This window comes from Falco naumanni, chromosome 15 (assembly GCF_017639655.2).
Source record: "Falco naumanni isolate bFalNau1 chromosome 15, bFalNau1.pat, whole genome shotgun sequence".
Taxonomy (NCBI): Eukaryota; Metazoa; Chordata; class Aves; order Falconiformes; family Falconidae; genus Falco; species Falco naumanni.
The window spans coordinates 5,515,784-5,539,294 of record NC_054068.1 but is presented as its reverse complement, the minus strand read 5'-3'; the positions used below and the strand labels follow the sequence as shown (position 1 = coordinate 5,539,294).

The 23,511-nt window shown below is 41.9% G+C and overlaps 1 protein-coding gene across 1 annotated transcript in view; it reads left to right on the top strand.

Annotated features, from left to right (window-relative positions):
• Positions 1-23,511, top strand: part of LOC121097791 (c-Maf inducing protein) — a 138,890-nt gene that overhangs the window by 58,384 nt on the left and 56,995 nt on the right. The window contains exon 2 of the mRNA XM_040615099.1: positions 15,427-15,552. Coding sequence (XP_040471033.1) covers positions 15,427-15,552 — 126 coding nt within the window. The remainder of the gene's footprint in view (positions 1-15,426; positions 15,553-23,511) is intronic.

Here is a 23,511-nt window from a genome sequence, read left to right as displayed (position 1 = left end):
TAGCAAGGCACTACTTTCAATTGTGCTCCTTGTCACCATATGGTGGTTTTACTCTTCGTTTTTCTGTGAGTACGAGTTATGCACGAGTTATGAAGTGCAGCGTGGTAGAATGAGAGCACAAAAGACCTGCCATTAGGTTTGCCAGATCAGCGGTTTCAGTTTTTCTGTTCTTGCCCTGTGCAGGAATTTAAGGCTTCTGTTTGAACAGTGGCCATAGAAAGTTGTCCTAGATTACCTTCTTCTGATAGAGATATTATTGCATGTTTTTGATGAATTCTTGCCAGTATCTGAGAAGATAAAATTTCTGATCAGTCCCACTGGGTATGCAAATTTACTCTTCTGTTTGCTGGAGGTGTTTGTTGCTAGAAAAAAGAATATAATGACAAATTATTTATTTGAGTGGAGTTTTTGCATTTTTTTCAGTCTCTGCATTTACCATTTCTGATGGGTGGTGCTAAACTAATCTCTAAATGTTGTTGGAGGTAAATGTAGTGAAAGAAGAGACTTGTAAAAACTGACGGGTTCGCTTGGTAAGGTTTTGTATTTTGTGAACTGCAGAATCTTGGTGAGAGCAGCAGAGTGAGTGTGTCTCCTCAGCTGGAACTGCCATTAGCTTTGGGTCTCCGGTGCATTATACAGCACCAGTTAACATTAAAAACCAAACCAAAACACCACCATAAATCTTGTAAGAAACACCTCTAATATTTCATGGGGTATTTCTAAGAATTTTCTTTAGCGTGGAGTTAGTTTTGTCTCAGGCACTCCAGTGAATCTGGGTTCTGGGGAGAGGGCAGGACTCCTGTTACTGTTGGGAGTGGTGACTTCTACTATTGCTGCTTTTTGCCAGTTCTGTAAACCCCAGTTTAAATTTTACTAAAACCCACTTGATCTCACTATCAGATTTTTCTGTTAGGATCAAAACTTGAGCACAGAGGAGTCTGTACCTGGGTGGCGCTGGATGATAGCCAGATGTGCGTGAGCCTGCCTGGATCAAAAGTGCAGCTTTTGCCACATGAATGTCTTGTTTCCTGGGCAGTGATTTGGCTAGGCTTGGTTCTGGCGACACGGTGAAATGCCAGGACTGGAACACAGTACAGAAACCAGGGCACCTGAATTTGGGTCTTGGCATCTGATTCACTGGGGGCTGGATTTTCCTGTGCTTGATTTGATTGCTCATGGGAATCGGGGAAACGAAGGCTCACGTCATCTAATTAAATTCTCAGGTTTCATGTATGGTTTAAACAATATCCCTAGAGCATTTTGGGGCCATTCAGGAGAAAAAAGAAGACACAGGGGTGTGCACTTCATATTTTTCATAATGCATTTGCGTGTGACTCTACTGGATTTACTCTGGTTTTGTATTTACATAACTCAGAGGGATGTCTTTTAGCCTGTTGAATTCTGTCTGTAGTCTGAGTTCACACCTTTGATGCTTTCCTTTGTGTAGAGCGTTACATTTGGTTACATCTCAAGACAAAAGTGTCAGCCTCCGATTAGTCACATAGAGCATCACCTGAGTCATCTCCATCCTCAGCCTGGTTCAGTCTCAGTCTTCTTAAAGCTGTGCTGATGGTTGAGCTTTCTGTCTTCAAATAATGTCAGTGTCTGTTAATGAATGTCACTGGTTAAAATGGTTCATGAGATGACTAAGATCTCGGGGAGTTCGAATCTCAAGTATAATGCTGTAGAAACTGCTGATCATCTGTGTCTGACATGGGTAGCGGCTGGTGTCATCTCTGGGAATGGTCTGATAACTTGCATCCAAGATTCCTGTAAAATTGTCATTTCAAAGGCATTTTAATTAGGTATTGTGGAGAGCAATTGTGTGATGTAGGTTATTAGGGAAAAAATAAATTCCATGAAGCTTCAGTCACTGTGGGTTTTCTTTTTCTCCCTGGACTTTCAGCACCTGTGAACTGCATCAGGATACTCAGAACAGGTTTGACTTGATGTTAAGAGGACCAACAAAGTCAAGGGTGGCATTCATCCTGCAGCTACTAGTGAAATGTATGATTTATTTTGTGTGTGTATGCCTTAAACACTGCTGTTTTGGTACTAAAAGTGTCATCTTCAGCTCTTCTCATCCAACATTTTAATGGTCTGACATGGCTGTTTATGCTTTTGTGTTTGGTAAGGCTGATGGACAGTTCTCCTAACATGCCTTGTCAATAGCTCTGTGTATTTGTCATGGCAGTGTTGAGAGCCTGTGGTACTTAGTTCCCAGGAAGGACAATACAGTTGCCATTCTTCTTTGTCCTAGTATGATTATTTTTTTCCTGCTAGGAAAACAGAATGGGTGCAGCATTAGTCAAGGACCGTAGTTTTTAACGCCTGAGAAGAAACATTGTGATTGTCTAGTCTGACGTCTTCAAAACCTCATCCAGTGAGTTTTGCATTGACTTGCAATTTGCAGTTTGCTAGCTTTTCATTCTGTTCATGAAAGTGTGAGGGAACAGATGACAACTTCAGAGGTTGAGTCTCAGTTCTTTACTCATGTGATGGAGGTTGTTACAATCACTGGTTGCTTGTCTCAAAATGAGTCTGCAGGATTTGGGTTTCTAATGAAGTGCACAAACAGTTTTCCTAATGACTTGTTCAAGCTGCTCTTAGTTACTGAAGGACGGAGTTGTGTCTCACATTCTTTGTATGAGTAAAGCCTAGTGGGGCCGCTGAAATAACCAATTTGGTACTTCATGATGCAGCCTTTGTTCCTGAAAGTATCATGATTGTATCCATCCCGAAGACGGTACACTCTATGCAAGGTTGTCGAATCTTGCGTGCATCTGCTGCTGTATATCTACTTGGATATAATACTTCTAGACTGACAACAGTGTATTTAGTCTTAACGCTAGATTACTGCCAGGGTTACACGTGTGGGCCGTGTTTTAAGAGGTGCTGTTAGAATTCAGTGACATCTACAGTACATCTGCTGCCATTGAGGCATTACTGCTGCATTGCTGCCTCTTGCAGGGGTCACAGCAGCAGGCTGGAACATTGTGTTTCCAGCTCTGTGTAAATAACCTCACGAATGAATGATACACTGGAAAGTAACTGAAAATATTAATAAAATATTAATAAAAATAGAATAATAGAGGGGCTGAGGACTAGGTATATCTTCCTTGTAACTGGGCGTGTAGAGACAGTGTGCTTAGATGAGATAAAAAGAAAACGGGAGACAAGACAAGAATTTCAGAGGTGTGGTTTGTCTGGCACTGGCATCTGTGGCTGAGCTTGTAATGCTGATATGCACGAGATACTCTATAGGCAATTGCACCTTTGAAAATATGACGCTCCTTCTTCATGTCTCATCCTTGCATCACAGGAATGGCTCTGAATGTACAGTAAAGCCTTTGATCTGTACTTTGAGAGAGCTATTGGCAGAAAATTATTAAGATTGGCTGCGGAGGTGTTAGGTTGTGGGTCAAACTGAAATTTTATATCAGTACTTTGGATCTGAATCTGATTTTTTTTTGGTTTGTTTTGTGAAGAACAAGATTCAAAGCTAAGGTTCTGAACTTAAATCTGAAGCAAAGAAGCATATTTCTGAGTTGTTCTCTGAACTTTTGATTTGGGTTTAGTGATCCAAAATCTTGCAAAATGTTGGAGTACTTGGAAATAATCTGCTACAGTGTTTACAGGATTGATTTTGCTTTTGGTTTCTGTTTTACTCATTTCCAGTAAGAGCTGGTAAGTTACGTTGTAAGGAAACAAGAATAGAATCTGATCAGAATTCAAAGATATATATATTTAAATATGTATATTTTTCCGAAACAAAGCAAAAAGATCTTTCTCAGCAGGATGCAGGCTAGAGAAGGCGGCAGAGGTTACTTTATTATGCAAGCTTTATATTTCCTTTCCAATAATAATACTTCCCTAAAATGCCTTGATAGCATCTAGTTGAAGCTGGCTGATCACATGGGCCTTTTTCAGAGGTTAACATGGATGCTGCTGTGCCTTATTTTAAGGTGCTTTATATTTAACTTGTTTCTTTGTCTCTGGGGAAATGATTGATAAACAATCTCTATATTAAGCATTCTTCTTTAAATCTTGTCTAGGAATATGTAAGAGGAAAATAAAGTCTGTTATATTCTTGATGCGCAGCCCTTCCTACTAACTCTGCTCCGGCTGGTTTTTTTTTTTTTTGGATAAGACAGAATTTTCTCTGTTGTTCCAGGCATAGTAGCGCCATGAGATTCTGTTAATGATGTAGTAACATGTTATCAAAGCAATTAGAAGGAAGAAAGCAGATGTGAACAGTAAGTTTGTATGTATCTTTTGCTCAGCCATGTTTAGTGAGAGTTGAGTTTATCAAATAAAACGTTATGGAACTGAAATACGAGAAAAGATCCATGATCAGTGTCACTGGCTGGCTTGTTGTGTCACTGATGCTGTGCCGTTAGGGAAGCGGGATAGGTGTGTGATGCGGAGGGAGCTGTGTTACAGTCCCTTAGCTGGAGGGAGCCTGGCTTACGGATTAGAGGGAGCAGGACTTCTCCTCAGTCACCGTTACGATTGTGTGCTGGGCAGCAGTGGTGTCATACAGTGACATGGTGGTATTTGTGGATTTTAATTACATAGAGGGGGACAGGAACCCTCCTTATCCTTTTTTCCTATCCTGCCTCGGGTAAAGCTGATGCAAGCAGAACTGATGATGTGTATTCAGGTACAGAGTTCAAACATACATCTAATTTGGAAGCTTTTGTATTCTGCTAAAACCACAGTGCCATAGATGGGAAGCAACTCGTGTTTTCATCAGTGTCTGGAGTCCATGTCATAACATTCAGTGGTACTTGTAGGTCCATGGTGGTTTGCGTTCGGATTTACCATTAAATGTTGATGTGCTTTGGTATTACTGGCTTTCTGATGGCTTTGTGCTGGAAGATCTGCGGCTAGCTTAACTTTGGGTGAACAGCTCGCTGAAGACCATTCAGATCTCTTTGGTAGAACTTTCTTGGACTAATAGTAATAACTGTTTGCTTGTTGACGTCAAAGCTCTGAAATGGTGCGCTTCCTCGCCCTTTCCTCCCTGAGTGGAAAACTCAGTTTACAAAGTTGTGTTTGCAGTATTTAAGGTTTTATAGATATGAACTATTTCCTTTAGAGATAGTAAATAAATAAATAAAATAATGTTGACAGCGAGCAAGGATGTTGCTGCAGAATTATGCACAGGAAAGCTGACTTGACTACAATGTAAATGAATGATTTACAATGAAAGCCAAAACATAATTGCCAAGGGTGGGAGTGAAACCTGCAGCCATTGTGCTGACACAGCCTGAAGGTGTAGCTTGTCTAAAAGGCTGGAATTATTTTAAAGCAAATTTTGTTATGAAGCTGCAAAGGAGGAGGGGATTCAACCTAGTCTAGTAGGCAAAGCCGCGTTGTTGGGAGGATGTTTTTCCACTGAAAGCAGAACTCTCAAGCAACATTGTATAAACCATCTCTGTGTTGATAGGTGGTGTACTACATAATTTTTTGCTTTAAGCAGTAGCATTGTGGCCATCTTCATGGTCTGCAAATATAACTAAGGCCACGTCAATAGGCAGAGGAAATTCAGAAAACTGTGTGCTATTTCCCACAGCCTAGAAAGCACTTGCGTTGTTTCTCACCTTCAGATGTGTATCTCTAGCTGCTGGCTGAGTGAGTAGTAGGGTTTTTTCCAAAATTGTATCACCTAGAGACACATCTGCATAGTCTGGTGTGTTGTGTTTCATGAGCCCCTGCCTGGACTCCTGAAACGTGTACCTCTGTTTCTCTGCCCGTGTGTGAGCCCTGTATCGGAGGATGCAGAGGAAATGAGTGTGCCTTGTTGAGAGCTGAATCATCCAGCTGGAACATAAAATACTATTGGAGGACTAAGGCAGTTTAGTTTTCCAAAGAACAGTGTGAGAGAGAAGAGCAGTGCGTGATGCATTAGTGTCTGATAAACAAGACTTTTCTGGAAACACATGTATTTGGAGCTGCATGCAATGGGATCCCTGGGGGGACTATTGCAATTCCTTGGAATTCTTCTCCAGCCTTTCAGGAGCCACCCAGATAAAAGTGTGTGCCAGTTTCACAGAGCGTGATTGTAGGTTTACTCTTTGTTCTGCTTTTCAAAGTGTGTCTGTTGAGATGATGATAACAACACCTCTCATAAGCAAGTGCTCATGCTTCACTTGAGGCATTCTTATTTAGTTAGCTATCTTGAGAAGTAACTTGCTACACTAATAAATGTATTGAAACAATATGGAAACGAAAGGTTTGCTAGTTGGGTATGCCGGTTTCGTGCCACTTCATTCTCCATGAGCCACAATGCTGTTACGATTTTAGCTAAATATTTAACTAATTTATTTATTTTAAACCAAAACAAAAGTGTTACTTTAAATACCTTGTTGTGCCCTTTTTCATAGTAAGGGAGCTTACAGAGGTATAATTTAGGTTCTTTACTGGTGCTCTGTGTCCTCTCCATTATGCATTTACCAGTCAACTGACACTTTTCTCAAATATTTACTCCGATATTTCACTGCAGTTGCCCTCTCCTTCTCCATTCCCTCACCATCTCCCTGCCATGGAGGTATCGCACATATTTCAGTTACCCTCTATTTAAACAGCAACACTCCCTTCCAGTGCAAACAGTCAGTCAGTCATTAAACAATGAGGAAGACCAACAGTGGAGAAGGTTATGGGTGGGGCCAGGAGTGTGCAAACACAATTTCGCAGAAGACTTCCTGCTGAAGGGAAGAAAAGGACACTTTCTGTTAGTGTCAGGGTGTCATTCTGTAACGCTGAGAGAAACACAAAATCCAGGTGAAATCACTGCTGCAGACGTGACAGTGGGATCTCACTTGAAAGTAGGTAGGACCGTCCAAATTGTTGTGGAAGGCAAGATGTGTGAAACAGAACACTGGCACTTTAAACATGTTTTCCTACCTCTTCCTGTAGCAGAAGGTGATTTCAAGTGGCTGTGACTCATCCTCAGGGGGTCCCTGTTTTGTTTTGGTCCGTGTTGTCCCTCCCCCACCCCCATAACAGTAAGAGTCTAGGGAGATCCGTCATTAATGAAGTATCTGTAGCTGTTTTTGAAGGCATTGCTACATGCCCTTTCTTTATCTAATGTACAGCAGAGAGCTGTATTCATATTTTGCTGAGAGCTCAAGACATGCTCATCTTTTCTCCAAAATAGATCAGAACAGAGCATTCCCTATTGGGAATTCGGGAGTGCAGTTGGGCTACTGCACTCCCTGTCCTGTAGTTGTTCATCAGATGGATGAACATCTGATGAACATCATCCGTCAGGTTGGATGGGGCATCCTGGGGATTGCAGGGTTAAAAGAGCATTCAAAAGGAAAAAAAATTGTGAACGGAAACCATTTGACGATTACAGTGTCTATGGGTTTCATGGCTCTACAGATAAAAGGCATGGATGTGATAAGCAGTGTTGGAGAATGCTTTTTTAAACAAAGAACAAGAATTTAATATATAGCATATTTATGCTATGTTTAGTTTTGCAACAATTTAATGTCTAGATCTTGTAAATAAATTGTAAGAAATGAACTGGGATGTGCATTAAGAACTGTCAGGATTGTGGAGTCTGTGAGTCAAATTCTGTATTTCTAGTGGGACATGGGATCCTGGATAGCTCAGCTTCTTACCAATTCGGTATTTCATTCTTGGATAGGTTTTCAGGTTAGACTTCATACGCACAGGTGGCAGAGGTGAATGTATCGCTTCCCTTGCAGCTGTCTTCAGCCTTTTTGGTTTGTAAAACCCTAGAATTGTCCATGGGAGGTGCAGATCCTTGCACAGTGGCTGTGACCCTACTGATAACAAATGTGGTTTCCTCCTTCGCTTTTTGTTGACCTGCTAGAGATAATGAACAGCAGGCCTTTGGGGATCTGTAAACCAGAAGTAAAAACCACTGTAAGTGCAAGTACAATATGCAATAGAAACATGCTATTGCAATTACCTAATAAGTTCTGAAAAACACAACTTAACAGAGATCCCCTGTTTGTAGTACATGTCAATTTGGCCACATTCCCAGTTAACAGACTGATTATTTTCCAGGTGCCAACTTTGTACTTTACATCAGCTGATGATCTTTCATTTCCAACTCTCAGGGCTACCCCTGCTTAAAGCAGTCATTAAAAGGTGGCATTTTAGCATGGCATACGTTGTGTCTGGCTTGGTCTGAAATCCTTACATGCGACCCTTTCTCTTCCCTCTGGTTTATCAGCATTTGATACATTTCATGGCATGAGACGTGGCTGATTTATTAAACGAGAATTGAAAATAGAGAGCAGCCTTGATTCAAGAACGGTTTGTGGATGCCGTTTTGGTTTTGGTCACATCATTGTTGCTATAGTGATTTAGTAAAGATCTGTTTAGCAGTCACTAGATGTTTCATGTTCTGGGCAAGAGTTAGGGATTTTCCAGTGTTCCTCTAACAGTTGTTTTACAGAAGTACACGTGTGTATAGTCTTCTGCAATAAGTCTCTGCTGCTCTTTTTTTTTTTTTTTTTTACTTACTGCTGCATCTGTGAGAAGGTGTGTACCTGCTGTATTTTTGGCTGGTGGTGTTCCTTCCTTCCTGAAGTAATTTCAAGGAAGGTGGATAAATAACCTACTCATCAGGGTTATCGAGTATTTCCTCCCCAGGAGAGATGTCGTGGAGTGCAGTGATAAACGCAAAGGGATAGCGAACATGAACCCTGCTGAGGAATGGTCCTTCTCATGAATTGGTTGTACAGTTTTGGAGGAGGAGGAGGATGCATTTGGAGCTTATTCACATGGTTGGAGTCAGGAAGTCTGAGTTCTCTTCCCACATCTGTCAGGCTTCTTATGACACCTACGGCATGATCAAGAGCGTGATGCAGGTACAACCCTAACTGAGATTTTTTATCTTCTAGGTTGGTAAGTGAGGGATAGTAATTCTTCAGGTTCCCTGCATTCATCGGGAGGGGTTGCAGGTTGCAGCACACACCTGGAGAACTGCTGCTCCGAGCAGGGGCACTCCACCTGGCAGGGAAGTCGGGCTGGTGCCTGTGAAAGTCTGGCTGTGTCTGGTTGGTGGTGTCAAACACAGCTCCCCCCCCTTCCTGCTCCCCATCACTGGCCTGGGAGCAGCCTTTCTGCCTGTGGGCAATGAGCTGATGGCGGATTTGGCCACCATCTCAGTGGCAAGCTGTGGTCAGCCTTCGGCCGATTAAGCATCCAATGCTACTGGTAGTCCCAGTGGAATTCCCTTTGTCACGCTAAGCTAGCCAGTTGATTTCTTCTGGGCTGCTTACACAGGGTCATCTTGATGGTGGGCATCTTTAGAAAGTCTTCAAGATCTGTGTCTTATTTTACTCACACAAATTGAGATAGTTCTGTTAGTAGAATAAACGGAACACTCAGAAGCCCTCCTTCAGCTGGGTTTGACAATAAAAGGATCTCCTATTTTTTTTTAAAAAAAAGTATATGCATTTTAGCTAACATAATGATTTTTTCCTGCTTATTTGACTCTCCTGTCATGGCACGCATCCCATAATAGGACCTTATTTTCCCTTCTTCTTAATGATGAACTTCTGTTCTGTGCTTTAAACTTATTTCAGGTCTGACTTAATTAGAAGTTCTTCCCTCTGCTGGTGTCTGCACCTATTTTGCAGGTTTTGTAGCTCGTCTGTCTTCATGTTGAGACCAGTTTTTTCCTTGTCAGCACTTTGATGAACAGTTTTGCCCTGACCATTTTCTGTAGCTGAACAGAACTGATACTTCAGCCCCACTGCAGATTGGGTGGCTTATTTTTTTTCTGCACAGTCTGGAGTAATCTGTTTCTTCCTGGCAGCTCTTACATTTTTATCAGTTTTCTGAGGTTTTCTGCTGTGTTTTTGTGTAGAGAAATACAGGATATATTTCTGCTGTCTTTTGTCTCTGTGTAGGTGTAAAGACAGACGGGGTGTGTGTACACACACACCACATACACACATGGATGCTTTTACATGCAGCCACACACAAATAAATGCTGTAGGAAAACCCTTCCCCCTTTCTCCTGTAATTAATTACGCACCAGTACACCTTAGGCTTCAACTGACGTGCATGGGTAGAGCCTCACTGAAGATTTGGGCCACGGTGTCCAAATTTGTTTCCATGTATCAAAAAACACCAAAACCAGACAAAACCCCACCAAGCATCACTACCAGACTTGGGAACAAAGCAGCTCCAAGCAGAAGTGATTTAGATTGGCCCCATGGAGAGATCCCTTCCCCACGGCTCCCTGGATTAAGCACCCGCTTCGCCCAGTGTAGTCCTACTCCCAGTGCACAGAGCAAGTGAGATCTTTTCTTACGGTCCAACACATGAAACCCCCTACTTACTGGGAAGAGTGGGAGGGGAATGGTGATGACGGGCAGGCTGGGAGTCCGGGAAGTGTGATGGATTAGATGAGAATGTTGTTCCAAGGAAACTCAAATTCCTTTGTGCAGCTTTGGGAAAGAGCTGGGTGTCTCCCCACTGTTAGCCTTTCTGCCTGTTTTCTTATCATGTTAATAATCTCTGTGAGATTAACATTGACTTTAAACTCTTTCATGTCATTATGACAAGTGAGCATGGCAGTAAATTCTTCTGTATCAAGAGTGAGACAAATTGTACTGTGCTGCATATTATGGCGTAGTACTACTAATTGCTTAACTTGATAAATGTCTTCTGATAGGTTATACAGTTAATGAACAAAGATGTTAATTGCTGTTATCTGAAGTAGCTACTTTGCAGGGACGTTCTCTGGAGCCATGGATGTCTCCTAACAGAGATTTATTTCAAACCATCCATTGTTTTCAGCAGTTTCAGAGTCCATTACCCTTCAGTGTGCTGACTGAATAGTCTCCACGCCCATGAAAGTTTTGAGAACAATCAACCCTTGCTACATGTTTTTCAGCAGGACTGAATCTTATTTGAGTATGGAAAACATACATGTAGTACAGTATGCTCATCATTCTGGGCTATAGCAGCATGGCTCACTCTTAAACAGCAGCCAAGAGAGAAATAAGCACCTGGCAGTGGAAGAGCAAGGGTCTGGAACAGCCCTGTGTCCCCCTACCATCTGTAGTATTTCATTGTTGTTGTGTTGGTGGGAGTTGTCAGTCTAAATATGTTTTAATGCAAATAACCATCTCTATTTGTAGAATTCATCTTTTCTAGATGCTTTCTTTGGAAAATATGCAGCTGAAGATTTAGTTCTTTTATTGTATGAGTAAGTGCATACAAGCTTCGTGCTAACAATGGACGTCATGTTTATTCTTTGCCTTGTAGGATTTCCCATGGAAACAAGTGGGCAGATTTTTGCATTATTGAGTAGTCTGCTGCTGCCAACTTTTCCCAGAAATGCTAAGAGAAAACTACCCTTATGCGTGAGCCTACATGTTCTTCCAGATTTGGGAGCACTGGATTCCCCTGAGATTTGATTTATAGTAGGTTTTGGTGTGTGGCTATTCTGGTGCAAAGTTGTTTCGAAGCTGTATGATAAATAAATCTTTATGGAACTGAAAAAAGATGAAGTTCTCACTGGGGTTAAAACATACCTGATTTCCCAATGGAGAAGTTACATGGAGGCTAAAGGCTAATGTGAAGAGAAAAATGTTTCCTTAACTTGAGATTTTTGTTTGTTGTAATAAATTTCGGTTTCATTTATGAGTCTCTTACGGTTCTTCAGAGCATGTTCAACAGCAAACAGCCAGAAGTTAAAACTGTAACTGTAAATCTGTAAGCTGACATATGGAGATTATCTGGCCAGAGTGTCTTAAGTCAGGATTAATTTTGTAGAGTGAATGTGAAAAGTGTGTTATCTTGCTTCATTTGATAGATTTCAGACTTTGCCAAGAAATGCAAATCTCCTTTCAAAAATGACAGCTATAAAAATAAGAATTATTGTTTTCTTAAATACAGGCATTTTCAACTGAACTTGATGTATTCCTGCTCAGAGGTGCTGTGGCTTTAGATTGTCTCCCACCTGTAATTAGACTGGAATATTCAGATCGTTGCTGCTCACTCCCTTCCCCATGATGCGGTGTCCCCTAAGTTCTGTTAACATACCAGCTTCTGTTTCATGTTAGAAACGGGACTGAAGGAGCTAAAAAGTAATCTGGCAAAAGCTGGGTGGGTTCCCTCAGCTGCCTGACGCCACAGCCAGACAGATATTTGTATGGGCAGAGGCCAAGTGGGCGGATGGAGGTGGGAATGCTGCTTAAGATTAGTGTTGGTGCCAGATGCTTCCTGGTGACCCACTGAAGATCTGTCTCAGTTTAGGTATTTTCAAATCCCTGAATCCATATTTCTGGTCTTGCGTGCTGTTCTAATTTGAATTTCCCATGGAGCGACCTGGGGGTGCGGATGCAGCTTCTGGGGGTGTGTGCAAGCCAGACCAGCTGGAACATGAGAACGTGCAACACTTGCACTGCTTATTTGTTGACCACAGTGATTCACCGTGATTGACGTTGGCATACCTGAATGTCAAAACAGCCGATGTTTTAAGAGGAACCAGTGACTCAGGCTGTGGTTTTACCTCAGGCCATTTCCTGATAAACGGCTGAACTGTGCTTGGTCTTGAGAAAACACAAGCGGGGAACACCGCTCTGGGCTTGCATCTGTGTGTGCACAGGGATTAGGGAAAAGACACCTTTGTGTGGGGCTGACCTTCACCTCCTTGGTGCCATGGTCTCCCTGTGAGGAGCACCGACGCCCTGGGAGCTCTGGGAATCCAAGGACAGCTCTGTTTCCGTGCTTCTTCAGGGCATTTCTGTACAGCCCTGATGTGGGAGCATCGTCTTCGGTGTTTGGCAGCATCTAGAAGCACAATTTCAAGGAGCTCTACGCACTGATAAATCACTTTGATTTAGACTCTTGATTGCAGTGCAGAGATGAGGCTGCCTCTAGCTAGCGTTTTGGAGAACTGAAGGTATTTCGCTTCCTAGAACGTGGTATTTTTAATGAAAATGGAAACAATGCATATGGCGTTGCTTATAGGGATTAAAGTAGATTTGGGCTCTTCGGTTTTTGAGTAAGGTAGCAAACAGCTATAGTAAAGTTTTGTGTGTGATAGCTAGGTACAGTGTATGGAAGTGGGATCATACGAGTGCTATATAAACTGCCTCCTTGGCATAATGCTTTCATTTGGAGGGATGAGCCATCTGTGTAATTCCATGTTATGGTTTAGGTAGTCTTCCCATGCTTTGCAAACTGCAGAACTCCGTGTTCCTCCATTGTCCGTAATGAAAAGGACTGTCCTGTGAGAAGAGGTTTATGCCTGGGATGAAATCACTTGTGGATGGCTACGGAGCTGTGGTTGAACTGGATCAGTTGTCTTTAATGCTGTTTAAATGGATGGTGTAAGGTATAGAAGAGGTTTCTCTTGGGAACAGATTCTGTGAGAATTCTTCAAATCCTCTTTGAAGTTAATGGAGGGTATTAAGGGTAGTCAGCACCTTCTTAAGAGAGAAATTTAAATTGCTTTGATTCATTTCATTTTATATTTGTGTTGGCTGGTTCTGGATTTCTCCCTTCTCCAGTCTTTCGGAGCATGTGTTTGATAACTTCGACTCCTGAGCATACTAGATTTGATGCTGGCTGTTTTCTTATTTTTCCCTGGGTGTTGTAATGCTGATTACCGACGGATCTTGGGCCTTTGGCTTCCTGTGAGAATGAGATAATTACTCTCCAGTAGGCAGTGCGTGACGTACAGTATCAGCATTAAGCCACTGGGATTCCAGTCACTAGTGTAGAACAATATTGTGGGTAAATGAATAAGCAGAAGTTTATCGTGCTTCCTGCATAACAAGGTTTTTGTTAAAGAGACAGCAAAAATTGTTTGCGGTGAGGGCTAGTGTAAAATGAACGCTGCCACAACAAATGTTACTGAAGTTCAGTTCCCTGGCTCGCTGGGCTTCTCTGGCTGGCAAGAACTGACTTTCTGTAGCAGCAAAGGTGGATGGCAGGGCTGTCGTTGCATTTTGGGAGATGACGTTTACGGCCTTATGAACGCATGCGAAGTGTCTAACTTCAAAGTAGGATTTCCAGATGCACCACCTACTTGTGGAAGAAAGTTGTACCAATTAGAAGTAGAGGCATTCCAAATGCAATTTGCTTATTTCACACTCGCCCCCAGGAATCCTGTGTTGTGATTTTAAGAGCTGGCCCTGTTTGACCCTGAAATAGATGTGGTTTCTCCCTTGCCTTCTTCATTTCAAGACTGTCAGTTAAAAATAACTTATGTACTGGGCACAGTGGGAGTAAGTTTGAGAAGTTTAAGTTATGTGTAAACCAGTAATAGTGAGAAAGTAATTCATGAACGTAACGAGCTCTATTCTCCTGCGAGACATGGCCAACCCAAGGGTTTATCCATATGGTGGGATTGATAATCTTTGTATGAAAATAGTTTCTCTGCCACAGCAATACTGCTCAGTTTGCTTATGCTATAGCAAAGTGAAATAAATGACATCTTTGAGGACCTCTGTTAAATACTCAAATTACTTAAACAACATGAAGACTTGCATAAAGTACAGGATATGTATGCACACTCCATAGATACACAACTATATCTCTGTGTATTTACTTGTGTTTAGGACATAATCTTACATGTGCTTGTGTATATACATTTATATTTCAGCTGATCTTAGAGGTAATTCTACTTCTGTAATGCCTAAGAATTGTGGGGATGCTAATAAGGGGTTTCATGTTTAAGTTTGTTTCCTTGCTACTATCAAGTTATGTTGTACATGTAATTGCAAAACACAGTTACTTATTTATATCTTAATTGTGACTCTCACTTTAAGCTGGGCATTAGCAGTCTGTGCAGGAAACCAGTTCTTATGTATAGGCTGAGATGAGTAGGTTAGTTGCTCTGCTGCTGCTTGACTCTAAAAACTAAGGGCTGAATCTTTGGAGCCCCAAGAACCATTGTCAAATGTAGCAGCCTAGATTTTGATGATGTGCTTGATCAGCCTTGCAGCCTGGGAGAAGGACAAGAACATGTGGAGTAAACTATTTTATGTAAAGTAAAAATAAATTGTACTTTATTACAGTACATGGCTGTTCTGTCTGTATGATTGAGATGCTGCTTCACACATAGACAGCATGTGCCCAGCCAGACCCCTTCATAGCTCGGTTCAACTTGAAATTAGATTCCCTTGATTTTAGGTCCAGAACAAATGCAGTTTGATATTTTTGTATTTCAGGCACCTAGGTCTGTCCTGGTTTTGTTTTTATGTGAATGATCTTAACACTTGGACAAGTTGGATGAAGGTGACCGGATTGCATCTTTCTGTTGAATGGCCTGTATAGGAATTTTACTTTCCAGTCAGATTTTGCAGATATTTTCAACACCAAGAGTAATTTTGATAGTGCTGTTCTTACTTTGAAATTGTGAAAATTCTGGTGAGTAAGTAAACATTTTTTTCTCTCTCCTTTGTTTTCTTGCAGCCAACTGGGTACATGGAAAACTCCATTTCCTACAGTGCTATTGAAGATGTTCAACTGCTCTCCTGGGAGAATGCCCCTAAGTACTGTTTACAGCTCACAATCCCAGGGGGTACTGTCTTACTGCAGGTACAGTAAACACAGAAATAAATTTTTCTTTCTGTCTTACTATGGATCTCCTTTTAACTTCTGTTTGCTGTGCATGAAATCTTAGTTAGATGAACTCAGAAATGACAGAGAAATCAATGCTGTCAAATTATCTAACCACCAGAAAATTTTCTCAGGGTGATAGCTCTGAAGCTCTTCATGTTGTTCAACGATCAGCATGGAAATTTTGGGCCACAGTGATTAAATCTTCTTCCTGATTTTGTGTATCAAAATAGTGCTCTGTGGAAAGGCACATTGATGTGGCCCTGGAACAATTGCATTTTTACATATAGTCCTATTTGTGCATGAAACCAGTTAAAAATATCATCCTTCAATTCATCTACGAAGCCCGTAACTTGCACTGGAACTGATCTCTTTTAAAAAAAGATATTTGATCTCCACTGGAAGATTTCAGTATAATTTATATGGGTATCTACATATGCTAGTTCTCTTTTAAGTGTTATTTTCAAACAGAAGACACTGCATTTACATTATTCCAGATTTCTTCATCCGCTTGTGAGGCTTTGCAGGACATCTTGGATCATTGCAAGTTTTAGTGATGGAAAAGCACTCCACAGCACTGAGCTTTGGAGCTAGTTTGAAGTAGGAAAAGAAAAGTAACCGAAAACCCAGCTGCTTGGTCCCCAAGGAGTTTTGAACTCCAGGTGACTCTTACCGTAGTTCTCAACATTTTTTCAAAGACAATTTACTTTTTCGGTTGAATATACAGCCATGACTATTGTGTATATGCATTTCATGGAGGTAGGACTGTAAATAGACCGGGTGAGCAATTTAAGCTTAGTTTAAATGGTGGATAACTCATGAAAAATTAAAAAAGGTTATTTTTTTTCTTGAAAAAGTATGAGCAGCTTCAAAGGATTGACCATAACAGAGCTTCTGTATCTGGGTGTGTACACACACACGCTTATTTTAACTGTACCACTTAAGCACAAAATGTAGTCCAGCAGATGAGAAGATGGGAACATACTGAATGACACACTAATGGCTGTGATGACCGTGTCTGCTGGATCATTTGTCCAAGAGAATCGTGGTGCACATTCCACTGATCCATGGTGCACAGTCCAGCATTTAATTATTTCTTAATGTTGAAATGTTCGCTGAAGGCCGTGTAGGGCCACAAAGTACGGGGTACCATCTGTGTCCAGGGAGGGTTTAGTTCAAGCTCTGTTGAAATGGCTCTGCCTGCAGAGCATGAGAAAAATACCGCGAGTGGTATCATTCAGTAAGCCGAGGCTGGGTGCCAGGCTGGGCCGTGTTTTCCATACTGCAGACTTCTGTAGTGATGGGGAACGTCAAAGTTGGCTCTGAGTGAGTTGGGAAGCCGTTATGACTGATACCAGGTCGTACTAATACCAGGTCCAGCTAGGTCCAGCTCTCCTTTGCCTTAATTTCAGACAGGCTGATGGGTCTGTCCATAGGCAGAGCGGCTTAGCGGCAGCCAAGGACACAGTAGTTGACTTTGGTCTGTCACATGGTTCCTGTGCTTGGGGTTTGGGATGGTTTTGGAACGTCATATAAAAATATCATGAGGTTTTGATGATTTTCAACACAGCAAATAAAGTTTTAGACTGAAATGGTTAGAGGTGTCCATGGATACGTCCTTGGCGAAGTGTATTTCTGGAGCTCCCTTTCACTTACTGCACTGGTGTGATCCTGAGGGTTTGCAGCCCTGTAAAACAGGGCTGCAGCTATTGCCCCATTTTAATCTGAGAATGGTGTAGCTAAGTAAGTTTGGGCTGACCTGAGAACATCTAACTTTGTGGACTCTGCTGGTGCATAGGTGGCATTTGTGTGTCCTTTCACACGTCCTTGAAGCACAGGAGCGTACGTACATGCCTCTGCTCGGTGCCTACCAAATTTCTGCGGCTCGAAGTGGCGTACTGGTTTTAGGCATTACTGGGGAGTGTGCAGAGTCTGAATTTCAGACAGGCTGCTGCGAGTTCATCTAAGTACTGATTCTGTGGTTTGAAAAGCCTCTACTGTGCGTGACATCGGGGAAGGCAGGAAGACGAGCCATGGTTTCTCAACAGCTAGATTAGGATCCTTATTATTGAGGAAATCTTCCTTGCCTAATGTGTTAATTGAATTAATTAGAAATAAATTTGTCAAATTATATGATTTTGATTTTTTTTTTTTTTCTGGTGATAATTTTGCCTCTGTTTTTTCCATGTATTTCCTTAGTGGTACTAGCATTTATATTTATGTCAGTTTCAACAGCTAGAGTAGTTACATCTGCCTTTCCAAATTTTGTTTCTAAGTCTTTATTCTGTAGTTTCTGGTAGCTGCCTTTACAGGCCTGCTTAATAGGAAACAAGACGAAGTTTGAACCCACAGGTCCCTGCTGAATTTATAGGAAATTAGCAGGGCATGAAGACTTTAATCTGGAGCAGCCTGCCAATTTTTTTAAAAGAAAATGAACCAATAAAGCAAACACACAAATAATTACATTTGTGAGAAAATAACTTCTTAGCATGGATGCTTCTGTGTTTTCTTTGAAAAGATTGGTGGTTTTATGTGACCTCATAGGAGCTGATAAAGTGGAGTGAGCTGAGCTTCTGTTATGTTTGCTGCTGACTGACTGGGCAGACTGGATCAGATTACATTATAACTCTATGGGAATTTCAACATAATTGAAAATACAAACTTTAAAAATGTTTTTAGTATGACTTGGTCTTTGGTAGTGTCTCGATTCATCAGATGTGGTCAGATTGGAGGGAGTATAAAAATAGATTTCCCTTTTACAGTTGTAATGTGTATTCACAAATCCAGAACAGTACTAAAAGTTCTGTTAAGTATACTTAAGAAATCAAGATGCAAAACCTGGGTTTATCAAGTAGTGGAGTTCAGCAGGAATTCTCTAGTATATGTGAAAAAGAGTTTGAGTATCTAAAAGACAAGTTCACTGAGGTGCCGGGAAATGGAGGTGCTGGGAAATTAGCCCTTGCATACTTCAGTTATTTTTGTATTTCTGAGAGACTTCGATACATTTATGTATTTCCCATTATATGTGGGAAATTGAGACTTCCGGTCTTCTATGGAATCATTCTGCCTTGCTAGCCTGAGCGGCAGCGTGCTCTGATACAATGTCCAGCTCTGGCATCAGGAAGTGTGTGATAGTGGAACAAGTCAAACTAGTCCAAAACATATTCCCAGTACTGTTTCTTCTGAAGTACGCTTTTCTTTTTTCCAAAGACTTGATCTAAATGAGGTTTGTATACATAAAATTGTTGACATTAACAGTTTTGTCTGCCCCCCGATATATTTCATATTTCTCATTAATTTCAATTTTATATTTTGATATATAATTTGCACATGCTGAGTTGTAAATTCTTTGATATTATGGGATACTACTGACATGATTTGACATGAAGTGAAGCATTTTAGTAGTTCTGAATCACAGGCTTTCCTGATTTTTCATTGTGCAGAAAATTTTTAAATTCCAACGTCTGCTTCACTGAAGCAGAAGCAAATTCCAAACAACTGGCAATTACCTCAGATGGAAATTCATTTCCAGCAATCCTTGTGGGAGGATGTCAGCATGTGGTGTCAGGGTGTCCTTCGCGCATTTGTCTGTGCTAGGCGTGACAAATGGAACGAGAGAGTCCGAATCCATGTTCAAGTTCTCATCCCCCTGTTTGCTGTCACCAAGGTCTATTTCTGGCTTATTACTGCACAGGAATGAGTCAGAGAAGGAAGAGTGCCATTACCTTTCCTTACATCATCCTGATGTCCTCCCATAGCAATACTGACCCATCCCAACCTATTTTAACACATGAAATCTGACAAGTGTGCCGGAGGTGATGCAGCTCCCCTTAGGAAATTGGATCATCCTAACAGGACGTGTCTACCTGGGTTTCAGAGGAGGATTTGGTTCTGAGGCAGCAAACAGCTTAATCTGGCCTGGGATTGCATCGGAAAGTCGTCTTCGTGCATGTGTTTCCCACTCAGTGTTTGTTGTATAAGCACAACTGTCTCAGCACCAACGTGTTTCACCACCCGGTGTTTGGGAATTCTCATCGTCTCTTGTGGGAGCTGGGGACAGTCGGGTTTCTGGGAGTCAGTTTTCTAGACTTGTGTGGCGCTTGTGTTTTCTCTCCTTCTGCCAAAGTGTTTTCTTTCCTCCTGCCAAACGATGTGGTCCATGGTCCTTCCGATGAGCAGCAATCAGCTCTCACAGATTGTTTTTCTTTCCTACAATTGGGATAGCAGGTGTTGAAAGAAGGTGTTTCTGTAGCTGCCTTGTAGGCCACCAGCTCTTCAGGCCGGGGAATGGGAGCTAAATTTAGCCTCTGAAGAAGTGTGAGCTGTTTAGTATGGGTAATTGCTGGGCCTCCTTGAGCTGGGCTAAACTTCTGCTCTTTCCGTTTGTAAAGCACAATGTGTGATTATGTCGTTGTGCGGATGATATGAAGAGGATGCTGCTATTGATGGTGAAATAACTGGAAGAACCTTTTGAAGGAGATCGGAAAAAACGCAGAGTGTAATTTCACAAGCTCCTTAAAACCAAATGTAGGAATTGTCTGGGGGAAAAGGCTTTGGTATTTCAGTCGTGACAGTACTGCCTGCTTTCACGTGGTTTTCTTTCTTTCAGATGGGTCCTAAATGCCTTAAAGCTGCCAGTCCCATCCCTATCGCTAGTGTTGTTTTATTCATTTCTTGGCAATCGAGTGCAGTCAGGAGGAAAAACAAACAGAACAGGAAGCCTTGACAAGCACAACAGTCACACGTTCAGCTCTGTGCTTGAGCACGCTGTTTTTGCCAGGGAGTCCCCACGGTATATGTTTCCACTGGATTTTTTAGTAACATTTTATTTTAGTCTCCTTGGAGAACCTGGCTTTTGTTTTCGGTGCAAGTCCAGCTAATGTTGCCACTGTGGAGAGGTCATGCAAGGACCAGAATCCAGCAGAGATGCAGAATATTTTCAGGAGGAAAATGGCATTTCTATCAATTACCAGTAACTCCGTCTGTACCTTGGGTTAAGCCCAAAGAGTGGCAGGTTTCACTTGCAGGTCTGCCTGTGTCCTGGAGGCTTAACGCTGGGGTTTGCATCAGGAAGAGGTTTTGTACAGTCTGCATGAGGCAGCAGCGTGCATGCCATGGGGGTTCGCCTTCCCGCGGCCGCTCCGCTCTGCTCTTCTGTGGCTGGTAATGAACTGGTGCAGAAAAGCCTGCTATATGTTGTGAGTCCCAGTAATGAATGTGCCTCAGCTGGAGGAAAGCGTAACAAATCCCCATCCTGCTGACCAGAAAGCAAGAGAGGGAGAGAAAGAGAAACACTGAATGAAACCAGGAAGAGGTAAAAACAGAATCTGGGTGGTTAGTTCCCACTTTCTGCCACGTCTTTTCAGCTGGCAAAATCCCTTAGCAGAGTATGTGTGAAGGATGCTGTGGTAAGGAAAAATTGGGGAGCTTTTGCTATGTGGATAGGCCTGTTCTTGTATTCTTCCGAGTAACACACATGCCAGTAAAAAGGTTTAACTTACTCGTAAAGGAACTTAGTAGCCTGGCCTGTGTGATGTGCTGGAAATCACAAATTTTCTGCTGATGCTTGTTGCCGTAGCCATACGTAGCCCGTATCAGTGGTGTTGTGAATGTTTACGTTAGGTAAAGGTCTTGCCATCATTTCTAGAGTGGTCGGTTTCTTGCAGTTTCAGGTGTTCTGTTTCTCAGCAGCACCAAGGTTCCGATTTTGTCTCCTCCTCACCTGGGTGGAAATTACTGTAGGGGCTGTTAATGCTGGCATGAAACAAGTGTTCAGTTTCCTATTTTTGCGAGCAAAAGGAAAATCTGCTTTTAAAAAGTTCACTACCTTTTAATGAAAAAGTGTATTTCTACTCATTGACTAAGAAATGAAGTAGTTTGGTTGTGAGAAAAATACTTGTTTTTCTGAGCAGAGATGTAAATTTACTCATGTTGACCAAAGTGCTGCATAAGCAGGCATTTAATTTCTCATGCAGTTTTCCTCCTGTGAGCAGTCTTTTTGAAGCTGATGAAATTAATCCTACGAGTAAGGGTGGTACTGCAGCTGATCCTAGGTGTCTTTTCCACTCTGACTGAACATTTACACCCCCAAAATTAGCATATAAAATCCTTCAAAACATAGTTCCGGGATCAACTTGTCTTTAAAATAAAGTCCTATCTACAGCAGGCATTCTAAAAGTAGATGTTCTTCCTCCTCATTGGAATAATAATAAATAAGCTTGAAGTTTCAGTCTTCTTGCACCTTCTAAGAGTCTTACTGCCACATTGTCCTGTTTTCTAAAGTACTTTTCTACTACATTGTGGTTGTGCAAAAACAGGGGAAGACCTTGATTGTGCAAGAAGCTCCAGTCGGTCGGACTGTGTGCCACGAACAGCCCTGCTAAAGCCACTGCATTTGAGAACAAAATTCTTAGCAGAATTGGAGCCTCTAAGCACACCAACCACACCGGGGGCCCGAACTGTTGTTTAACATAGATAGGTTATAAAATCTCCATTGTACTTCGTTCCTGTCTCATTGGCTACTTGTAACAATAGCAGGCAAAACGTTTCCAGGTTTGATCTTTTTTAAAAAAATTGGAAAGGTAGCTGTAAGATTAACAGTGTAAACTGGACCCACTGTGTGGGCAAGGCTGTGTAAGAAAAACTTACCCTGTGTGGTCAGCATGCCTAAGGAAAACCTGCTTTTGAAGTCTTTTGTGTCTCATTTTCTCCTCTTTATTGTACCCTAGAGCTGAATAAATATAGTAGGTTATGCCCTCAGCTGGAGTGAAAAACTGTAGCTGTCAGTTCCCGGGAAGTGATGACTTCAGTGCAGAAGTGCTGGGCTCCAGGAATGCACATCAGATAAAACTGTAAATGTGTGTGTGCGGCCCCTGTAAATCAATTGTAGTTTCCTCCACTGCTTACACTTTGGTGCTTGTTGCTCCAAACTTCAGAAATTTTATGCACATTAATCTGTATGCTTGAGTAAGTCAGTGTGTGCACAAGTGGCCATCGGTTGGACAGCTGTCTGGATGAGCACCAACAAGAGCCTGATGGCTCTTCTGTCATCCTGGAGCGCTGTGAAGCTCACATTTCTTTTGATAAGGAAGAAATATTCCCTGTAGTCCCTTTCTCAGTGTAAGCCTGAAGAAGACAAGGGAGGAACAAGGGATGCTGTGCAAGCGCAAGCTCTTTGTTGTCCTCTGCAAAAGATCCAGCATTTCCTGCGCATCGCTGCGGGCAGCTTACTGGAACGAGGCAGGAAGAGTGCACTGGAAGGATTAGTCTCTGCTGCCAGGGAGAAGTGGGGAACGCTGGTGTCAGACAGCTCCATCCAGATAACAGTGGTTGGGTTAAATGCGTTCAGACTAACTGTGTGGAACACTGTGGAAAGACCGCCGGTGAAATGACCATTGACTTTCCACGTTCCTCTTAGCGTCAAGTCCTGATCATTAATAGAAGCGTGAGGATTCCCTAAAGGTTGGGTTTTCCACTTCTGTGTTCACATTGTGGTCTTTGTCTTAATTTTCCTTGGGAGCAGTCTTGAATGACAGCCCCAGCTCTGAGTGTTTGTAGTTTTTGAGTGGTTCAAACTCCTAACCTAGACCCAGATGCAAGTTTTCTTACCACTTCTCCTCTACAGTAGCTAACGCTATGTTTAGACAGTCTTGGTCCCATACTTGGAACCTGGTCACTTTGCTAATTTTACTTTAAATGCTTTTTGTATATTGCTACTGTCAAGTTGAAAAGTCTTTCCTCTTCTGGTTTTGGTTTTGCCTTTTATAGCATTAACATTATTTGTTCCTTTTCTTCTCCACTATTTGCAGTATCTCTACCTCTGCCTGATGCTGTTGTCCTCATTAATAGTTTCTGTCATCTGGTTTATGTGAGGCTCCAGTTGGTTGCACAATCTATCTACACATAGTATTTTCTAATTATTTGTGGTGGTCTTACAGG